The following is an 18,247-nucleotide window of genomic DNA, read 5'->3' as shown; positions in this document are numbered from 1 at the left end:
GCAGATTCCTGAAACAAGCAAGACAGTTTCAGTGTGATATAAAAACAATTGAGTACAAATAAATTGCATTTGGAAGAATGGCATACAGAAGAATGAACGATGTGGCCGAACACAGAAATTAATTTTGGACTCATCACCTTGTTGTTATTTCTCAGGTTACATCTAAGGCTCAAACAGGAAGGGGAAGTTGTGACCCTGGAGAAATATAAAAAAAAAAAACAATAGTTGAAATATTCAGAATCAAATCCTGATGAATGACAGTGAAGTATAACAGTTTGTCAGCATATACATGAATGTATAAAATCCTACCTCATCAACCCCTGGGCCAGATGTGTCGCCACGAGGATCAGGAGGAATCGTAGTCGACTCTTTCTGTGTCCCCAGGGGCCACGTCTGAAAGAGATTTAATAAAAAAAATTAGACTGAACCGGCGCACACTTTCTCTTGCCTCTGGTTTATTGATGAAATAATAAAAATGAAGATGATGATTATGTAGCGCACTCACTCTTTCTGTTTGCACCTTAGGCAGGGACGCCTGCTAAAATGGGAAGAAAATGCAAGGAAATTATATTACAAAGTATATCCTACATATTTCATTTTAAATTCTAAATCTGAGGATGCGACATCTGAAGCCAACCTCACACACACAACCATGGACATTAAACAGATAATGAAATAAGATGCATCTCTGTTACAAACATCATCTGCACACAACTAACAAACCTATAAGCTGCAAAAGGAATCATATAGCAGGAGATGAACCCTGAGATGTGACTGAGGTGACATGATCTCATCAGTGTGTGGTCAATATGGCAGACAGTCGACTTTGCATCACAGTCACCGCACATGACTCAACATCTGCAGCTGTGTTATTATCATTAAGTCTTGTCTTTAGTCATAATAGTCTGCTGCATCTGTTCTTAACCTTATTTCAAAGTGGCAAAGGGAAGTTGTATTTCAAATAATTTTAGTGGTAGCTTTTTTTTTTCACATTGTTTTATTTTGTGACCAAGTTTTTACTGGTTTACCGTAAGGCATCAAGTAACTGAAATATTGTGCATAACACATCTACATCTAAGGTAATCACATATTCACAATAAATGTACATAAATCTATAGCAACATGGAATTAAATACAAAAATAAGTAGTGTTAATAATACAGAAAAAGATTGTATACCCAGGACAACCTGAGATAAGGACATAGGTGTGCTATGGCTTAGACAAAACTTTCAGATACATTTAGATCACAGTTTATTACAAACAAAAATTTAACCTCCATTTAAAGAAGACCTATTATGCTTTTGTGCTTTTCCCCTTTCCTTTAGTGTGTTATATAGTTTTTTTGTGTATGTAAAATGTGTGCAAAGTTACAAAGGCCAAAGTCCAGGCCAAAGGGAGTTACTCTCCCCCACAGAAACACTGCTCCTGAACTGCCTTAAACGCCTTCATTGAAGTCCTGCCTTTTCTTACGTAACGTGGTGATGTCACCAAGTAACACATTTGCAGAACACCTGCTTAGCAGCTAGTTTGGCAAACCCTCGAAAAGGGGAGTTTGAGGGTGAGAAGAGGTGCTGTAGCACAGCTGGTATGAGGAAAATAAAGTGTTTTTTTTATGTTATTTGAACATCTACCACCCAGCAACGTGAGGTCTTAGGTTTTTTTAAGCTATAACATTGTAATTGGATCTTATATAATACATATTTCCCCCTCACAGAAATTGAGAAATACAGAAATTAACATATCGTGTTAATTTCTGTTACACAATACAGAAATACCTTAATTTTAACACAGTTAACCTACATGGACAAGTCAGCTACTGTAGGCCAAATTGGTAGAACACATGCAGGGTTACACTAATACAAAGCAAATCTTCATTCGGTTCGGGAGCTTTACTTCATGTGTTTTACCTGCAGAGGGAGCTGAGGTCTTTGTGTGGTTCTCTCCAGCCTCTGCTGACCGTTGTTGGGCTGCAGCACCACAGGGTTCCTCTGCTGGGGATAGCGGTAAGGAGGCATAAAGTACGGGAAGCCCTTTGGGTGACAGAATCAGGTTAAATCTGCAGTGAGCATCTAAATAAAGAGGTTTGCACACAGGTCACTGATTTTCTTCATACCTGCTGTCTGGGAAACTGAGGAAATCCATAAGATGGGTACTGGAATGGCAGAAACATCTAAAGGAAATTTGAAACAGTTATTAATGTCTCCATATGTCTGTGAGGAGCAGGAACACTATCATGTTGTCTTTGTTGTACCTGAAAGGGGTTTTGGGCCTGCTGAGGAATATTAGGAGCGTTGGGGTCCTGTGGCGGTCCAAGCTGCTCTTGCTGGCCGTTAGGGAAGAACACAGGCTGGTTGCCCTGGTTGGGGAGGAACATCTGGGGCCCCTGGGGGCCGAAGGGACTAGACATTTGAGGGTTGAAGTTTACCAACTGTGGAGTGAACAGCACCTCCGGCTGCTGCTGCTGCTGCAGCACAAACTGTGGTAGTATGGAAGACGCCTGGAGGAGAAGGGATGTGGTTTAGTTTGCCTTTTTAATCTGACAAAGGAATGCACATAATATTAGTGTTGTAACTCAAGGTTACAAGTTTTTGTGCACTTCCAGTACCTGCGTTTGTCCAAGAGTTGCAAGAGTTAGTCCATTCAGTCTGAGGATCTGAGCACACACAAAGGTTGTATTAAATGTGGTCATATTATTTCTAAATGACAAAGGATTTTGACTTAGCAACCAAGAAACATAAAAGATTTAACAGTTACCTCATTGCTGTTGCTTGCAATAATTCCAATCTGCAACTGTAAAACATAAGAAATAACACTTCATCTCAGCCATTTTAGAAGATGTGAGAAATATACACTTTAGCAAGAGATTCAACTCACTGGAAGAGCAAAGCTTGTCTTGAATAGACAAACCAACAAAAGGGCGGTCTGGAGCTTCATGATGTCTCACAGTCTGTAAAAAACATAAAGCATGTTTAATAAACTCCATAAAATCACCAGGACAGAAATTAAACTTTCGCTGTTACTAAATCCTCTTTACCGTTGGTCTGGCTCTGCTTTCTCTTTCTGTGTGCCCGTCTCCTCACCTTGTCCATATCCCTTTTAAACTGTGTCCATGTGAGCTGTTATAGTCCACCGCCAACCCACCCAGACAACGTGTGGTCAGTGTGACAGACGTTTCTCATGGCATCAGACTCAGACACTTACAACACAGGACAGGTAAGTATGTTATTAGGTGTAAGTCATGTCTCTAAACACCATGACATGGTCTGCGTCAAGACGTTAACAATCCTCTAAAGAATTTAAAAATGTAAGTGCAGACATTGCAGCTTTTCACTGACTGTTTTAGTCTCAGTTTAGGGGAACCGTGTACTGTATATAACACACTTCTGATATGTTCTGTTAAGTAAAGTTGATGTGCATATATTCAAGTGTGGGACTTCAGGTTATAATTTATTGGCATGTGATAGGGGGGAAAATGCAAACAGGAGCCGGGAGCTTATAATCAGACATTTGTCACAAGTTGTTCATGATGCACTGACTGATGTTGACATGTAATTGGTAAATTGTGGGTACAATAATAGTTGATACACAGCAGAAAACTGGAAAAGTTACACCGGCTGTGTGTTTTTGTGAGTCTGTCCAGATAAGTTGGACTGATTCTACATTAGTTTAAATGTCAAAGATTATAATTTTACTGCACCCAGGCACTTTTCTTTCTTTTTTTCTCGGGTGTAACTTCTTTTTCAGGTTAAAATTACAATTAAAATTGAACTTTTACGATTGCTTAAGCTTAAGAACAATTGACACAACCACACACACAAGTAGCAAAACACCCCAGACTTTTTGCAAAATGAAACACTTCTTTCAAAACTATATAATAATTTATTAAAAAAAACAATTTTGTCACTTTATGGCACAAACATGGTTCATAGGATCTGATTCTGTTGGAACCAGTTACACACTGCTGTGCTCAATCTAAAACACTTTTAACATTTCTCTTCTAATGATATAGTCTGGGTTTGAGTTTTTCTGAGATATTGTCAGAGGAAAGTACATGAATATATTGATCAAACACAACTCACATGACTGTGTTAGATAGATAGATAGATAGATAGATAGATAGATAGATAGATAGATAGATAGATGGATAGATAGATAGATAGATGGATAGATAGATAGATAGATAGATAGATAGATAGATAGATAGATAGATAGATAGATAGATAGATAGACAGAATAATCCACTATATACATTAGTAAGTTTGCAATAACATATATAACACTAAATACATTAGCAGCATTTGTGGTTTACGGCACGCTAATGAAAATAGATATTTCTCTCCACACTGTAAAATCCATGCATTTTAAAAAATGCATTTTGCACTGAAAATCAGAACAGAACATATTCTAACAGAATAAAGTACATAAACACAGTAAAAGCATTTGTGGAGACAAAAAAAAGAAAACTTGAATTACAGTTTATTTCAATTGCTAATACACATTTTTGTAAAAAGCTGCTATATTGGCTTCCATTGTTGTTGTAAACAGGTACTCACCTTTGGTCTTTTTATAGTGCTTGACATCCTGATTGATGAGTTGACAAGCAATTGGGTGTTCGGCCAGGTGGTACGTGAGTTGGCCAATTGGTGAATGGGTTTGGCATTTTGAATGGTAGAGTTTTAAAATGACAAATAAGTGACTTTGTGTCAGATACCTGTGTCTTATGTAGAGAACCGTGTGCAGTGTGTTGCAAAAAGTGCCGTGTTGAATTGCAAATTGGGTGCAATGCAGCAAATGTGTTTAGAGTTTTGGAGACTTGAGCTGAGGTTTTGCTCTCTGAGTGTCAGTTTCAATAATTGTTCTTTATGTGTCATTTTAGTGTGTAAGCAATTAAAAAACTGTAATCTTGTCCTTGTTTTTAAACCTGAAATGTGACAAAGGGGTCCCTTTTCACAGCAGATAGTTTAACTTGTTGCAGCAGGAAAAGCTAATAATACGATGCCTCAAGTGTCCCAGTGTGACAATTGTCTACAACATGCTGTGCTTTTCTTACTGTGACATGTCAAAATGTTGTAAAATAGGTTTTAATATCAATGTGACTTCCTAGTTTAATAAAGATTATATATATAACAGGTCACACCTCTCTCTTGAGAATGAGACCCAGAGTCTCAGTGAGATTACCTGTTAAATAAAGGTTTAAAAAGTAGTAGTTGTATAGTCCTCACCCTGTTTCTATTAACTTCAACAGTGAGTGAAACCCAAAAAAAGCTCTTACTTGGGAAATTAATTTGTTCAAAATGTGGATTTTCTTCACTGCAATTATTCAGCTAACCTCTTTTATTCTGTTCTTCATGACATTGTGGTCTCATGTTGTTTTATAATGTGTGTTTTATACTTATTATCCTTTAGATGGCAGCAGAGATCCACTATAAATTGCAATGACGACCACAGTTTATTGGTGAGAGGCGTCTGATTCAATTCATTAATGTAAAATCAAAACAAAACAAGCTTTCATTTAAAGTATGATTTATTTTATTGAACAGTAAACATGTCACATCAATTACTGAGATTCATTCTAAAGTTAGTTTTAAAATAACACACACAGCTTCCATGGTCATTGGTGATAGACAAAGTCAGGGTTTTATTATCACTTTGATAATTTTTGCATATTTGATTAAAAGTTAATATCTTAATTATCTTCATGATGATCTTCGTCGTCACAGGGGATTGTTGTTCCGGTTTCAGTGGGAGCTGGAATCTGAGGGAACACAGAGGGAACGAATGAATGAGACATTAAAAATCTCCCCTTGGGACAATAAAGTTTATTTATATGATAAATAATATGTTATCTTATTTTATAAAGACACTTTGCAGCGAGACAAAAGAAAAAAAAACTCATATCAGACGGTGTTGATGATGTTTTCCACCTAAATCTGCTTCTTTGCTTTTAAATAACCTTACCTGAGTATCCACAGTGGTCTTTAAGGTGTTGTCCTGTTTCATAATCTGACGCTGGAGAGTCAAAGAACAACAATGAGCCACTATAGTGTAGCTTTCATCAGTATTCACATACAGTAGCTGTAAATACAGTCTATACCCTGAATCTTCTGAATGGATCAGGCTGAAGAGGAAACTGCTGTTGCTGCATGGCACCGCCGGTGAGCCCCTAAACAAAGGCAGCAAGATTTAGTGCTTCAAGTGATTTGTTAAACGTCTACAGATCATCATGTAAACTGTCATAAAAGAGTGTTGTGGACTGAGAATCAGTGATCACCATCAGAGCCTGCTGAGGATTCATTTGTGCCATCTGAGGGACTCCCATGAAAGGAAACTGCCAGACAAGAAAGACATAAATTGATGCTTCTTGTGTGGGACTCTAAAGCCTGAAACAATATCAAATGATAACACAGTGATAGTATGTGCAACACTAACCCCGTTGACTGCAGGGGCAGCGAACATATTAGGAAAGGGCGCCGGTGCAGCAAAAGGAGGAAGTCCGGGAACAAACTTTGGGAGAGAGAGAGGATACAGATGTGATTATTTATATTCATTATATTTATTGTAATTTAGTGTAAAATAGTTTATAAGAAAGATCAGATCAGATATGTGTCACATATTGTTGCATAATGTGAAGTATTTTCTATCTGCTAATGATGAAGACATCTGGGACCAACAGGTGAGACAACAGGAGAGTGCCATCTTGTGGTGTAGTTGGAGTTCAAAGAAAACAACCACCAAATGCATTGCAATACCATTCATGTACTGCTCATTTGTTGGATTAGTAGTTGTTTACACAAGTGAAATATGAATTAATAGTCATTCTAATATTATTATAACCTACGATTAATGCAATGGACGGTTTAAAGGTATAGTGTGTAACATTTCCAGGGATCTATTAGCAGAAATGAAATATAATATTCATAACTATGTTTTCATTAGTGTATAATAACCTGAAACTATTCAACGGCGTAACCACGGTTTTGCTGTCGGTGGTTCACTTTACTGCAGTCTTGGAAAGGATACGAGTGAGAGGAGGGGTACTCAGTTGGTTGCAATGTGCAGCCACACTACCAGGTGCCACCAAATCCTACACACTGTACCTTTAAAGAAGACTCCAACTCTTCATTCATTTGAAACACACTGTTGAATTATGCTGAGTCATTTTCCTTCCTGTTGATCTGATGTAATCAACCTGATAATAGACTCACCTGAGCAAACTGCGGCTGCCCGATGAAACCGGCCCCACCACCAGCTACCATGCGTGGGTTCAGGCCTCCACCCATCATCCCAGGGTTCATTCCGTTTGCCATTCCTCCGTTCATACCGCCCATCATCCCTCCATTCATCCCTCCGTTCATCCCTCCGTTCATCCCTCCATTCATCCCTCCGTTCATCCCTCCGTTCATACCGTTCATAGCTGCCATCATCCTCTGTTTCTGTGTGAAGGAGGAGAAAGAGCGTTTTTAACCATTTTTGTTTGGATTATCACAATAATCACATATTATAAATGAAATTATTAGTAGGAATGTTTCTTACCTTGCCTGCACTGACCTGCAAAAAGTAAAGAGACCAGAGAGAAGTTAGATAAATAGACAGACAGACAGACAGATAGATAGACAGATAGATAGATAGATAAACTACTCACATAGCAGACGGTTGCTACAAATGTTGTGAGGAGAAGAAACTTCATTTTGCTGTAAAAAGACAAGAATAGACACATTTAAAATGTAAATATTATTGTAATGTATGCATGATATTAGTTAGAACATGACTATATCTGTATTTTTTTTTATCTCAATTGCACAATACATACCTTGTTTTTTTGCTCTTCTTTCAAATTGTTATGTGCCGAGGAGGACTATAGTCGCTCTCTGAATTTAGAGCACCTTTTATCGGTCTCAGAGATTATTATGAGCCAATTAGAGAGGAGAACTCTGACTTGTTCATAAACTATATTTGTACCTGTGTGTGTCATGGGAACCTGTGTGTGATATGACATCTTCTTAGATTCAAAGAAATAATGTAACAGTGAGCTGCCTGTTTTCAAATGCACTTCACCCTATTCAACCATCTGACATTGTTCTGGATACAGCTGAGTGACCACAGACAACAACAGAGTGATTCAGTGTCTTGGGGAGGGTTTGAGGAGGTTTCTGGAAGCTATAACCAGTATGAACCATCTAAATGTTGCGGGCTGTGGTTACAGGAGGCAAACAACTGACATCATCATCAACTGCTTTTTATGGAGAAACCATAGAAAACACGTGCGTTCGCTTATATGTAATTAAAGATTTACCCAGCAAGCAGCACACCCAGTGGCAGACTCAGGCTGTCTGAGGGGCAGGAGCGAAAAAAATAAAACGGGTACCAGCTGCATGCAAAGGGGCACCAGTGCATAACGTTTTATAGCATGTAGGGCAACCTCTATAGCACTGCATCACATTTTCTCTACTGGAGGGTCACCCTAGAAGATGCTTTATCATGTTTTCTCCACTGGTAGAGCACCCTAGAGGGCACTTTATCATGTTTTCTCTACTGGAAGAGCACCCTAGAGGGCACTTTATCATGTTTTCTCTACTGGAAGAGCACCCTAGAGGGCACCAGTGAGCACACTTTTAATGAGAAGATGGTTGTGACTCCAACAAAACAGAGTAAGATACAGAGAACAAAACAAAGTAAGAATGACATTTTAGCAAAAGTCATGTTTCCTGCTGCTATGACATGTTGCAAAGTTAAAATACTTGCCCCAGGCATGTCTAATGGGAGGCCTTGTGTTCAGTTTCAAGTTGATTTTTTCTCACACCAGCCTTAAAAGAACTAATCATATTGCACAACAACACAACAGTGATGACCCCAAAATGTCAGACTGCTTTTCATTTGTACAAACCTCTGATGTTGCTGATAGACAGGAGCAGAGATATTTTGTCTGTCATGTTACATCAGCACATTTTCCCAAGTTGTTTAGAGCCATTACATTCGTTCCCAGTGTGGTCGGCTGGCTGGGTGTGTTGTCACATACTGAGGCTGTCTGTCTGGGAAAGTTGTGCTGCTGACGGGGCAGCCCGCAGCAGAGCAGGTAAACACCCTCCGTTCAGTCTGGTCTGGAGCTTTACTCTAATTACACACTGTCATACAGTTCAAATTAAGTAACATGTTCTTCTTGTTTTCTGTTTAACAATGTGGCAAATGATATTTCCTAATGTATTTTACGTAAATGTACACATGTTTTTATATGAATGAGTTGTGAATTTATAAAGAATTTAGTTTTTTTATTATGTCACTGGCTTTATAAACACAAATCTGTTCTACTGTGATGTGGGTAATGTGTGTAGGATGTTTCTCATATTTAGAGACACAAATCACCATGTTGCAAGTGGTGTATTATAAATAGAAATGTGTGCATACTTGTACCAGTCTCTTAAAAATAACATCAGAGGAGCCACAACCATGATGGTTGATGTTGTTCAGTGTTTTGACATCAGTGGTGGAAAGTTACTAAGTACATTTACTCAAGTACCGTACTTGTACTTTACTTGAGTATATTACTTGCTACTGTATGCTTCTACTCCACTACATCTCAGAGTAATATTGTACCTTTTGCTCCACTACATATATTAAGGAGCTATAGTTACTTTTCAAATTAAGATTTTACAAACAAAACATGTGATCAGTTTATAAAAAATGATGCATTGTTACAGATTAAACAACCAAAAAGAAATTAAGTAGTTTCATGTATTAAAGTACCGCTTGTACATATTAATACTTTAGTAGTGAACGAATAATATAAGAGTAAAATAATGACAGTAGCCATTCTGCATAATGAGTACTTTTACTTTTGATACTTCAAGTACATTTTGATGCTAATATTTTTGTACTTTTATTTAAGTAAAATTTTGCATGCAGGACTTTTAGTGTAACAGAGTATTTCTACACTGTGGTATTACTACTTTTACTTAAATAAATGATCTGAGTACCTCTTCCACCTCTGTTTGACATATTTTGGGCTTCAGATGATGTGAAATGGAACATTTATTTTATTCATATATTGGAATAAAGATTCCACAAAGACTCAACTGCTGACTTCCATCATTTATTGGTCATTAGTTATGATGACAGTGATGTATAACATTTGAGCGTGAACAGGATCAGGATGTAGGGAATGAGTCACGTGACAGCTGCTGTGTGGTCTCATTTTGCTTGCTTCTCCTCCATCACCGTCCCCGAGCACTCTTCCTCCTCTTCAGCTGCCATCACCTTCATCACCTGTGTCCTCCTGAGGCGAGCTGCCACTGAACGCTGAAACCTCAGTCTGCCGGCTGCCCTCCCACCACCAGCGGCGCCCAGCTGCTGCAGCTGCTGCAGCTGCTGCTGCTGCTGCTGGTTGTTGTTCAGCCCGGCCAACGAGATCAGCTGCACTTGGCCGGGAGTCAGCAGGCCACCCTGCTGTGGGTTTCCTCCAGCGTTTCTCTGTGGCAGCAGAGCAAACAGCGTGACCGGCCCGCCCCTGGCACCCTGAGGAGTCACCTGCCCCTGCAGTGGATTCACATTGGGTGCCTGCCCCGCAAGAAATGCCCCACCTTGCTGGAGAGCTCCGATGGGAATGAGCTGCTGCAGAGGAGCCCGGCCTACTTGGTTCCCGGCTGGCTGGATGAAAAATGAGTTACCAAGTTGGACTATATGTGCCAACAGGGGTTCACCATTTATTTGGAGCCCATTTTGAGCCCCAGGGTTGGCGTTGTTGCCAGCTGCTGCTCCATTATTATTCACTCCCCCATTGGCGAGTGCCTCAGCACTCCCTGATGACACGCCGCCCTCCACCACAGCAGCCAACATCTGGAAGATAACCCACAGTATGCAGAACATGTTTGATCTCAGTCAGACAGCCGACAGGTGAAGAGCTGCTTCTTTCTCTGCTTATATACAGTATAGAGAGCGTCAGATTCAATGATCACCAAGAAAGGTCCAATCAGAGTCCAGCGCTTTATCTCAAAACAACAAGTCACTGTAATCATCATGACCATGCTGCAGGCTATTTTCTGCTTTGTTACCTTGCAGAGGGCCATTATTCAGGATTATGTGGCCAACCTTAACCAGGTAACAGTGACTTGCATTCTCAAAATCCATTGTTGCAGAAGTCATATTTTCATGTCATGGTGGCATCGGGGAAATTGACCGACGGATAAAACATGATATTAGAGCATAAAGTGATGTTTCCCAACTGGCACCCACCAATATGATGCAATATCTTTATTTCAGGACTGTAAAGAAAGTCATCATTAACAACAGGGTGCTGATATTGTGGAGTCCACTGCTGTCCATAAAGCTTTAATTAGAGCTTTAATGAAACATAGGATGCACAGACAAACATTTACAGCATTTGCAAGTAAGATAAGAAACACAGTTATTGTTTTACGTTTCCTACTGTAACACAAGCATGTTGATTTAAAGAGTAATTCTGCACTAAATCACTCTAACATACAAACCACAGTTATTTTAAAGCCTGGTACTATATACAACAACTTTTCTACTAATGAGCTGATGTAAACTTTTCCCCAGTTTGGAATGCATTAGAAAACAGTTTCTGGATAAAACCAGCTAAACATAACACCTTATTATATTCTAATAAAATGACTCTAGCATCTTAGTCTAAATTACAGAACAAAGATCCAAACGTCCGAGCTTAGCCTGACACAGAAATAACAGCAATGACCACCAACGCTTGGCCTCTATAGCAGGAGGTAAACATGAGTTTCTTTCCGTTGTACTTGTCAGAGTTCCTGTTCCTGTTGGAGCAGCGTCAACAAGCTTGTGTCGTAGATGAAGCACAAAATGAAGCTCAGAATAGCAGGTTGGCATCCATATCATCTGTGGAGAAAATAGAGAGCAGACATTAATAGGATGACAACAGTATTTGCCAAATGCATGGGAAGTATGGCAGATAAATATGAACAGATTGCGGGTAAAATGACAGCGTTTATACTGAACACCCATTACAGAAACAAATTGCTATGTACAGTATTTAATGTTACATTATCACTTGAATATGTATTGTCAGTCATTTTATGACTTAAATGAAATTAAATATAAAAAATAATGTAAATAAAAATAAATTATACACATTCTCATTTAAGAATTTGGTTTTAAAAAAGCAGGCTGTTCTCATACACTTAGCTATACTTACGAAAAGTAATGCACTTTAATTATTAATAGTATATAATCAATTAGTATATATCTCACAAAATCAATTCGTATGTAATCCATGTAATCGTGGACTAGGAAGTATAAGGATCAACAAACGTAAGGAGGTTTTGGTCGGGGTGGATGGGGTGGATGGGGGGAGTCAAAAAACACCAAACTTTCGCCCAGCAGACTAATGTTCGTACCCCGAGTGAAACCAGAACTCAACGTTGATTTATTCGTCACGTAACTTCCCTAATTAATGTATGTTAGACCACTTCCAGAGTTATTTTAACCCAAACCTCGATCTTTTCCTAAACCTAACCAAGTTGAAAGACAAGGAAATTGACAGGTGTTGCTGACATTTGTAGGAAAACACACACAAAATTACTATTCATAAGATATCATACACCTCATTGTATGAGGATACATTCAAATAATGAGACACGAAAATATAAAATGTGGATTAATAGTTAACTAACTTGTCAAAAATCATCAAATTCATCATAGAAATTTGATGTGAACATATACAGAGTCTCACCACCACCAAAACCATCAATGATTAGAAAAGTGTATGTTGGTGACATAGTGTTGCTCTCACCATTCTTGATACCAAAACAGGAAGTCCACTCTTTAAAGGACACCTGCTTGTCCTTGTCAGCGTCGCACTCTTGAAAGAAGCGGGAGGTGCAGTGCTCCATCGGCACCAGAGGGACTCGAAGTGGGGCGAGCTCTGAGTGGGACAACACTCTGCACAGGACGTACAATTTTGATCATTGTGTGCGTATAATTCAGAGTCTGTTTGTATTATAATTAGGCTCATGAATGGGTTTTATGATGAAAAGCAGGAACAAAATGTACCTGTCAGAGGGGTGTTGATCCAGTTGAGCAAACTGCCAGTGCACCGGGTAGATGTACATGTTGTAGTTCTTCTCAAAGTCCTGCGCGAGCAGCTCAACAGAGTGATCACCAGCATGAAGACGCCTCTCACTCTCAAAGATTTTCTTCACCTACAGAATACCAGATTGACTTTGATTAAACTGTTAACAACATACATTTTATGTAAGTTTTCCTTTTGTGACTTTTGAGTCACTCATTGAGTGATTGATTGGATACAAATAACACAACCAGATGCAGAGAAAATGCTTTAACAGTTTTCAAGATTAAGAAGCCTGAGAATCCCACGTATTCATGTTAGCAGTGTATCTTACTCTAAAACGCTGTTTAGGCGTGAGGAAGCCAGGAGACATGGAGTCATGTTCATAGAGCTGCAGCAGCACATTTTTCAGCCAATCCCTCATTCGTAGAGGGAACTGGACCAGCTCAGTGTCCTCACATGGAGGTATTACTGAGAGAGAAACAGAGAGAAAGATCAGCGTCAGATAAACATTCCCTGCACCATACTTCAACTGTACAGTGTTTAACTCTCACGTTTGCATGGGCCGGTGTAGTCCAGGTGAAGTCTGTGTCCTTTCTTAGTGCCCTCCAAGTTGCATTTAGCAGCAAAGAGTTCACATGATGTTTCATATGTTTTGTTGTTTGTCCCACAAACCTGCAGAAATTGAACAACAAGCAATAATTAAATGCAATGCAGCAGCTGTTGTTTAGCTTTCAACAGATCATCCATACTTACGTGATCAAACTCATTGACACTGGGAGGACAATCTGACGGCTCTTGACACACACAGCCTGGCTTATTGTCCGCGTCAAGTTTACACGTCTTTCCACGTTTGCAGGGGAAGTTGTCACATGGATCTAGAAGAAAAGACACGCAATGACCTTTGACCTATACTTTGTCTGATTTTTAAAAGCAGTTGTATCAAGGATCATTCTCAGGACTGGTTTGGTTTTATTTTACAGTGTGTTGACTGTGAGCTATAACCACTACACACCACCCACTACATTCCTCCGCCGTTTGAGTTTGTACAGCGATCAAATTCAACTTGATCTCCATTATTCACTCCTTAAGCCGTGTTGTGAGCTGTGTTTTGGTAGTGACCGTGAAGCAGAGTGATGCTATTCATGCAGAAGTTTTGGCTAAATGATCCAGTCAGCAGATTCCCATGTGAGGCTGTTGGGATAGAGCATTAGTCAGTATGTTAAATGCTGAATAAACCAACCAGCTGGGGCTGCTGGGCGATGTATGCCTCCACTGAGAGAGGGCCTGGATTCGGGGTAGAGATCCACCGTGGCTCTTATCTGCACTGGATTCATTCCTACTAAAGGACCCTGGAAAGGAAACATGAAAATGCAATTTCTTGAGATATTTCTTGAAATTAATTTGTTTCAACCACTTATTTATCAGATTGCAGCACCACAGCAAATGTACATGTCACATTTCCCTGATGAAAACCTGCAATAACAGATATTTTGGCCACTTGGGGGCAGCAGAAACAACATGCTTTAGACACAACACTGACATGTGACTTTTTGTTGATGTGACAAACTTGTTAGCAACATTGTCCATTTACCATACACTGTATATAAGAAGTGGACGTAGTCACCGTGACTTCACCCATAGGTTTGTGGACTGCCATTTTGAAGCCTCAATTTTGGCATTTTGGCCGTCACTATCTTGTTTTTTTGCAACCAGATGTGACACAAGAGGGTGGAGCTAAGTACAACCGAACGCTGAATAAGACATTTTTAGGCGACCGAAAAGGTTATAATTAACTTGAATGGAATGAAAACACACTGTGAAAGGGTTAAAGTTGTCAGATGGAAACACGGACAACTTCCAGAGCGGACAACGTCGTGGTAGCAACCTGTCAATCACAAGGTAGCCCCGCCCTTAAGCATACCCTGCTTTATGGTCTATTTGAAACTAGTGATTGAGACCATAAACTCATGTTTACAATGTTCACTGAGGTAATAAATCAACTGAGAAGTAGAGTCATTTTCTCATAGACTTCTATACAATCAGACTTCTTTTTGCAACCAGAGGAGTCGCCCCCTGCTGGCTATTAGAAAGAATGCAAGTTTAGGCACTTCAGCTTTGGCTTCACTTTTTAGACCCTGGAGGTTTCCCACTGCTATTTACACATCCAGCAGATATGGAGCCATATTAGAGTTGTGTTTTCAGCCACCTGGTAATTGTAAGTCCAATATTCCCTCTACTTGTAGCTCTGGTTTGGTCTTCGCCAATTCGTGAGTAAAATATCTGTCTCTTAGCTGCTAAATAATCCACTATGTTCACCAGGGAGACGTTAACTTGGTCTGTCTGCCGTTTGGTGCTGGGCAGGTAGTGTACAGTGCGAACAGCTACTTGCTTCTGCCAAACATCGCTATGAGAGCGTCGAAAATGAACCTAAACAGTTCAGGGTTGAAAAACAAAAATATGAGCTGAGGGGAACTGCAGTCGAGAGATAATTTCTGTCACTATGAGCGACCCCTTCATATGATCCATTGTAACTTTAAAAATATTGATTATAACCACTTTAAAGAGAGTAAATGTATATATCGTGTATGCATTACCCATTTCCCTGCCCGTCTCCTCTTTGCCTTCTGGGCTGTGTTGTCAAGGCTGCTGCTCTCAGACGGCTGAGGATCCTGTTGGCTCTGTTCATGTCCAGACTGTGCTTCCTCACTCTGTGGAGAGTGCTTCCTCGCCCTCTTGTTCTTCTTTTGCTTCCTTGTCTTTCCCTTGGTGTGACCTCCGCTCTCATTCTTCTCTTCCTCCTTTCCAGCCAGTTGGGACCCTGTACCGATCTTTGGTTCTTGTCGGTCCACATTTGCTTCTTCGGGCTCTTTCTCATCTTTAGGTTTGTCCTGTGAATCTTTGTCCTGATCAGACACTTCCTCGCTGTCCACTGCCTCTGTGTTTTGCATGTCATGTTCATAGTCATCGGCAATGGTGGGTAGTGCTTTCTCATCAGTTTCCTCCTCTTTAACATCTGTTTTTGAAGGAGCGTAGGGTTTTATTTTAGCAGAAACAATCTGTAGAGGTTGTAAGATGCCACTATCAGCAGCGTAGTCAAGATCAACTGGGATCTCTGACTCTGTGCTGCCATCTGTTTCCTCCATAAATGCCCCTTGCTCCTCTCTGTCTGTTATCTTTTCAACAGGCTTTTCCTCCTTCTCCTTGAGTGTTTCCACCTGTTCTTCGTCTTTCTCCAGCATTTCAGCATCTCCTTCTTCTTCCTCATCCTTCCCCTCTTTAGCGTGTTCCTCCATTTCTAATTTGTGGTCCACCTCAGCTTCCTCGTCCTCAATGGTCTCCACGGCCTCACCAGACTCCACCTTGACTTCGCCCATCTCCACTTCTTCCTCCTTTAGTTCTCTTTCTTCCGCTTCCTGCTCTTCTTCTGCTTCTTTCTTCAGGAGGTCGACCAACTCCTCCTCGCTCAGCAGGACCGCGGTGCTTTTGTCGCTCCTTTCAGCCGCCTCAAACTCTCCCTCCTCCTTGTTAGCGTTGGCATTGTCCTGGGAGCTCAGCTCCTCGTCTTCCTGCTCCTGGCTGCTGGCCTCAAACGTGACTAAAGTGGGTAAGATCTGCGGCTCGTTGGCCTCCTCTGGGATGATGTCCTGATGTCCGGGAGAAACGACAAATATCAATTTTACAACATGAAATCATCTTGTGTTTCAAATAAAAAGAGAGTCCTGCTCTACCTTTTCTTTGGCTGTATGTGAAGTCTTGTGCAATCCATGATGTTTTCCATGATGTTTTCCATGAGGTTTACTTTTCACCTACAGATATAAAGGGGATCATTAATAATGAACAAACATTCAGAACTGCAATAAACAAATATCACATCTTTTGTTCGTCAGTCCTCTCATGGCAAAGTTTAGTGTCAAATTAAGAAAAGCGTTACTCACAGACAGGGCGAATGTTGCTGCCAGTAAGCAAAGGAATACTAAGCAGGCCCTCATACCTGAAACATTGAAATGAATATTTTAAACATCAGACAAAAATCATCAGACTAAATTTTATTACATGTGCTAATTTATTGTGAATCACTGCAGAGCTGAACACTATAAACAATCAATACATTATAATCTGACTTCTAACTGGTCACAACAAAGACGTGAACTTGGCAAATCTTTCAAAGTGCATCTGTGCGCTGCCAACACTTTCATGACAAGCAGAGGGAACAGGATTGGCCTCCACGGTTGTCAAGGTTACAGTGAGATGCGCCTCTCTCTCAAAAGTCACATTCAGAGCTAAAGTAAACATTAGAAGCTACCAGACTGGAAAAAGTTGACTAAGTCCACAAACTTTTTGTCTCTCTGGACGGAAACAAAACAGACAGTACTGGGCCTGTCCGGAGGAACAATGGCTCTCTGGCTCGGCCCACTAAACCCCAAATAGGTGTAGACAGCCAGAGGGGGGGGGGGGTGTATGAAAAGTCAACCAAAGCGATAAATCACACAATTTTATTTGATCTTTATAATATCAAGGCAATGTTAGACTTTTAGACTTTATTGTTCCTAAGGGGAAATTTCTCTCCACAGCACTGTTGTGAAGTTTCAAAGGACACATATTATATTTTATTAATATTTTCATATTTAATATAAGATGATAGTCGTAAATGTATACTATTCAATACAATTTTAAAGATATTTTACAACTTTAAAATACTGTATATGTTGATATATCGATTAGGCACAACATTTAAATGTGTCTATATTATGTACAGTACATTAGTACATCACAGTGTAGACAGTATAGTAATAGCCACTATCTCTTGATGTCTACAAAAATAATTAAGATATCAATGTCAACATCAAAGAAGAGTTTTGGTATCACAAATGAGGCTACAACATAACCAAGCCAGTCACTGCATACAACAAACAGTCAGAACGATGTCATTCACATCTCTATTTGATTATTAACAAATTACCGTTAAGAACAATGGAAAAGTCTCAGTAATTAGTCATTTTACCTGAGGCTGGCAGTTGCAAGAAAAATGAGAATCCTCGCCTGTGTTGAACCTGTGAAGGTCTCCTTTTGTATTCGAGACGGAGCTCACACTGTCCACATTAAAACTGGCAATGCACACACACACACACACACACACACACAGTTTTTTCTGGGTCTGTGGTGCCAACATTTTTTTTTTACTTTGGGAGGGTC

The 18,247-nt window shown here is 39.9% G+C and overlaps 3 protein-coding genes across 6 annotated transcripts; all 3 read right to left on the bottom strand.

Annotated features, from left to right (window-relative positions):
* Nucleotides 1–162: 162 nt before the first annotated feature.
* odam (odontogenic, ameloblast associated) lies at nt 163–2,934 on the bottom strand. The gene is made up of 9 exons (XM_074626861.1): nt 2,875–2,934; nt 2,755–2,790; nt 2,606–2,653; nt 2,252–2,497; nt 2,114–2,170; nt 1,908–2,030; nt 506–538; nt 310–393; nt 163–195 (listed from the first exon to the last, which is right to left on the bottom strand). The coding sequence occupies exons 1-9, from the start codon at nt 2,932–2,934 to the stop codon at nt 163–165; spliced, it is 720 nt and encodes a 239-aa protein (XP_074482962.1).
* A 2,572-nt stretch (nt 2,935–5,506) lies between these two features.
* Nucleotides 5,507–8,086, bottom strand: scpp9 (secretory calcium-binding phosphoprotein 9). 3 transcript variants are annotated; one of them, XM_074631401.1, is made up of 10 exons: nt 7,807–8,086; nt 7,643–7,691; nt 7,534–7,548; nt 7,406–7,433; nt 7,206–7,369; nt 6,430–6,504; nt 6,272–6,328; nt 6,095–6,163; nt 5,959–6,009; nt 5,507–5,755 (listed from the first exon to the last, which is right to left on the bottom strand). In XM_074631401.1, exons 2-10 carry the CDS (start codon nt 7,685–7,687, stop codon nt 5,687–5,689), a joined length of 573 nt encoding a protein of 190 aa, XP_074487502.1. In that variant the 5' UTR covers nt 7,688–7,691; nt 7,807–8,086; the 3' UTR covers nt 5,507–5,686. The 3 variants fall into 3 exon arrangements, with proteins under 3 accessions (XP_074487502.1, XP_074487501.1, XP_074487503.1); XM_074631400.1 differs by having other exon boundaries at nt 7,206–7,433; XM_074631402.1 differs by lacking the exons at nt 7,534–7,548; nt 7,807–8,086 and having other exon boundaries at nt 7,206–7,435; nt 7,630–7,694.
* Nucleotides 8,087–11,285: 3,199 nt separating this feature from the next.
* On the bottom strand, nt 11,286–18,205 carry sparcl1 (SPARC-like 1). 2 transcript variants are annotated; one of them, XM_074629984.1, is made up of 11 exons: nt 18,057–18,205; nt 16,990–17,045; nt 16,783–16,860; nt 15,649–16,698; nt 14,295–14,403; nt 13,808–13,929; nt 13,606–13,726; nt 13,386–13,522; nt 13,036–13,184; nt 12,776–12,924; nt 11,286–11,862 (listed from the first exon to the last, which is right to left on the bottom strand). In XM_074629984.1, the coding sequence occupies exons 2-11, from the start codon at nt 17,041–17,043 to the stop codon at nt 11,834–11,836; spliced, it is 1,998 nt and encodes a 665-aa protein (XP_074486085.1). In that variant the 5' UTR covers nt 17,044–17,045; nt 18,057–18,205; the 3' UTR covers nt 11,286–11,833. The 2 variants fall into 2 exon arrangements, with proteins under 2 accessions (XP_074486085.1, XP_074486086.1); XM_074629985.1 differs by lacking the exon at nt 18,057–18,205 and adding an exon at nt 17,390–17,414.
* Nucleotides 18,206–18,247: the final 42 nt, after the last annotated feature.

This window comes from Sebastes fasciatus, chromosome 3 (genome assembly GCF_043250625.1).
Source record: "Sebastes fasciatus isolate fSebFas1 chromosome 3, fSebFas1.pri, whole genome shotgun sequence".
Taxonomy (NCBI): Eukaryota; Metazoa; Chordata; class Actinopteri; order Perciformes; family Sebastidae; genus Sebastes; species Sebastes fasciatus.
The sequence above is the reverse complement of the archived record's forward strand: the minus strand, read 5'-3'. Positions and strand labels throughout refer to the sequence as shown.

Excerpts from the sequence above, each read along its gene's own strand:
- odam (XM_074626861.1), bottom strand. The coding sequence starts at position 2,934 with ATGAAGCTCCAGACCGCCCTTTTGTTGGTTTGTCTATTCAAGACAAGC. Across the intron at positions 2,654-2,754 it reads TTGCAAGCAACAGCAATGAG|ATCCTCAGACTGAATGGACT; the intron begins GTAACTGTTAAA and ends GTGTGTGCTCAG. Across the intron at positions 196-309 it reads CTGGCCCAGGGGTTGATGAG|GGTCACAACTTCCCCTTCCT; the intron begins GTAGGATTTTAT and ends ATATTTCTCCAG.
- sparcl1 (XM_074629984.1), bottom strand. The coding sequence starts at position 17,043 with ATGAGGGCCTGCTTAGTATTCCTTTGCTTACTGGCAGCAACATTCGCC. Across the intron at positions 16,699-16,782 it reads CACATACAGCCAAAGAAAAG|GACATCATCCCAGAGGAGGC; the intron begins GTAGAGCAGGAC and ends CCCGGACATCAG. Across the intron at positions 11,863-12,775 it reads CTGTTTTGGTATCAAGAATG|ATGATATGGATGCCAACCTG; the intron begins GTGAGAGCAACA and ends TTTTCTCCACAG.
- scpp9 (XM_074631400.1), bottom strand. The coding sequence starts at position 7,687 with ATGAAGTTTCTTCTCCTCACAACATTTGTAGCAACCGTCTGCTAT. Across the intron at positions 6,010-6,094 it reads ATCCATTCAGAAGATTCAGG|CGTCAGATTATGAAACAGGA; the intron begins GTATAGACTGTA and ends TTGACTCTCCAG. Across the intron at positions 5,756-5,958 it reads AGACCACTGTGGATACTCAG|ATTCCAGCTCCCACTGAAAC; the intron begins GTAAGGTTATTT and ends GTGTTCCCTCAG.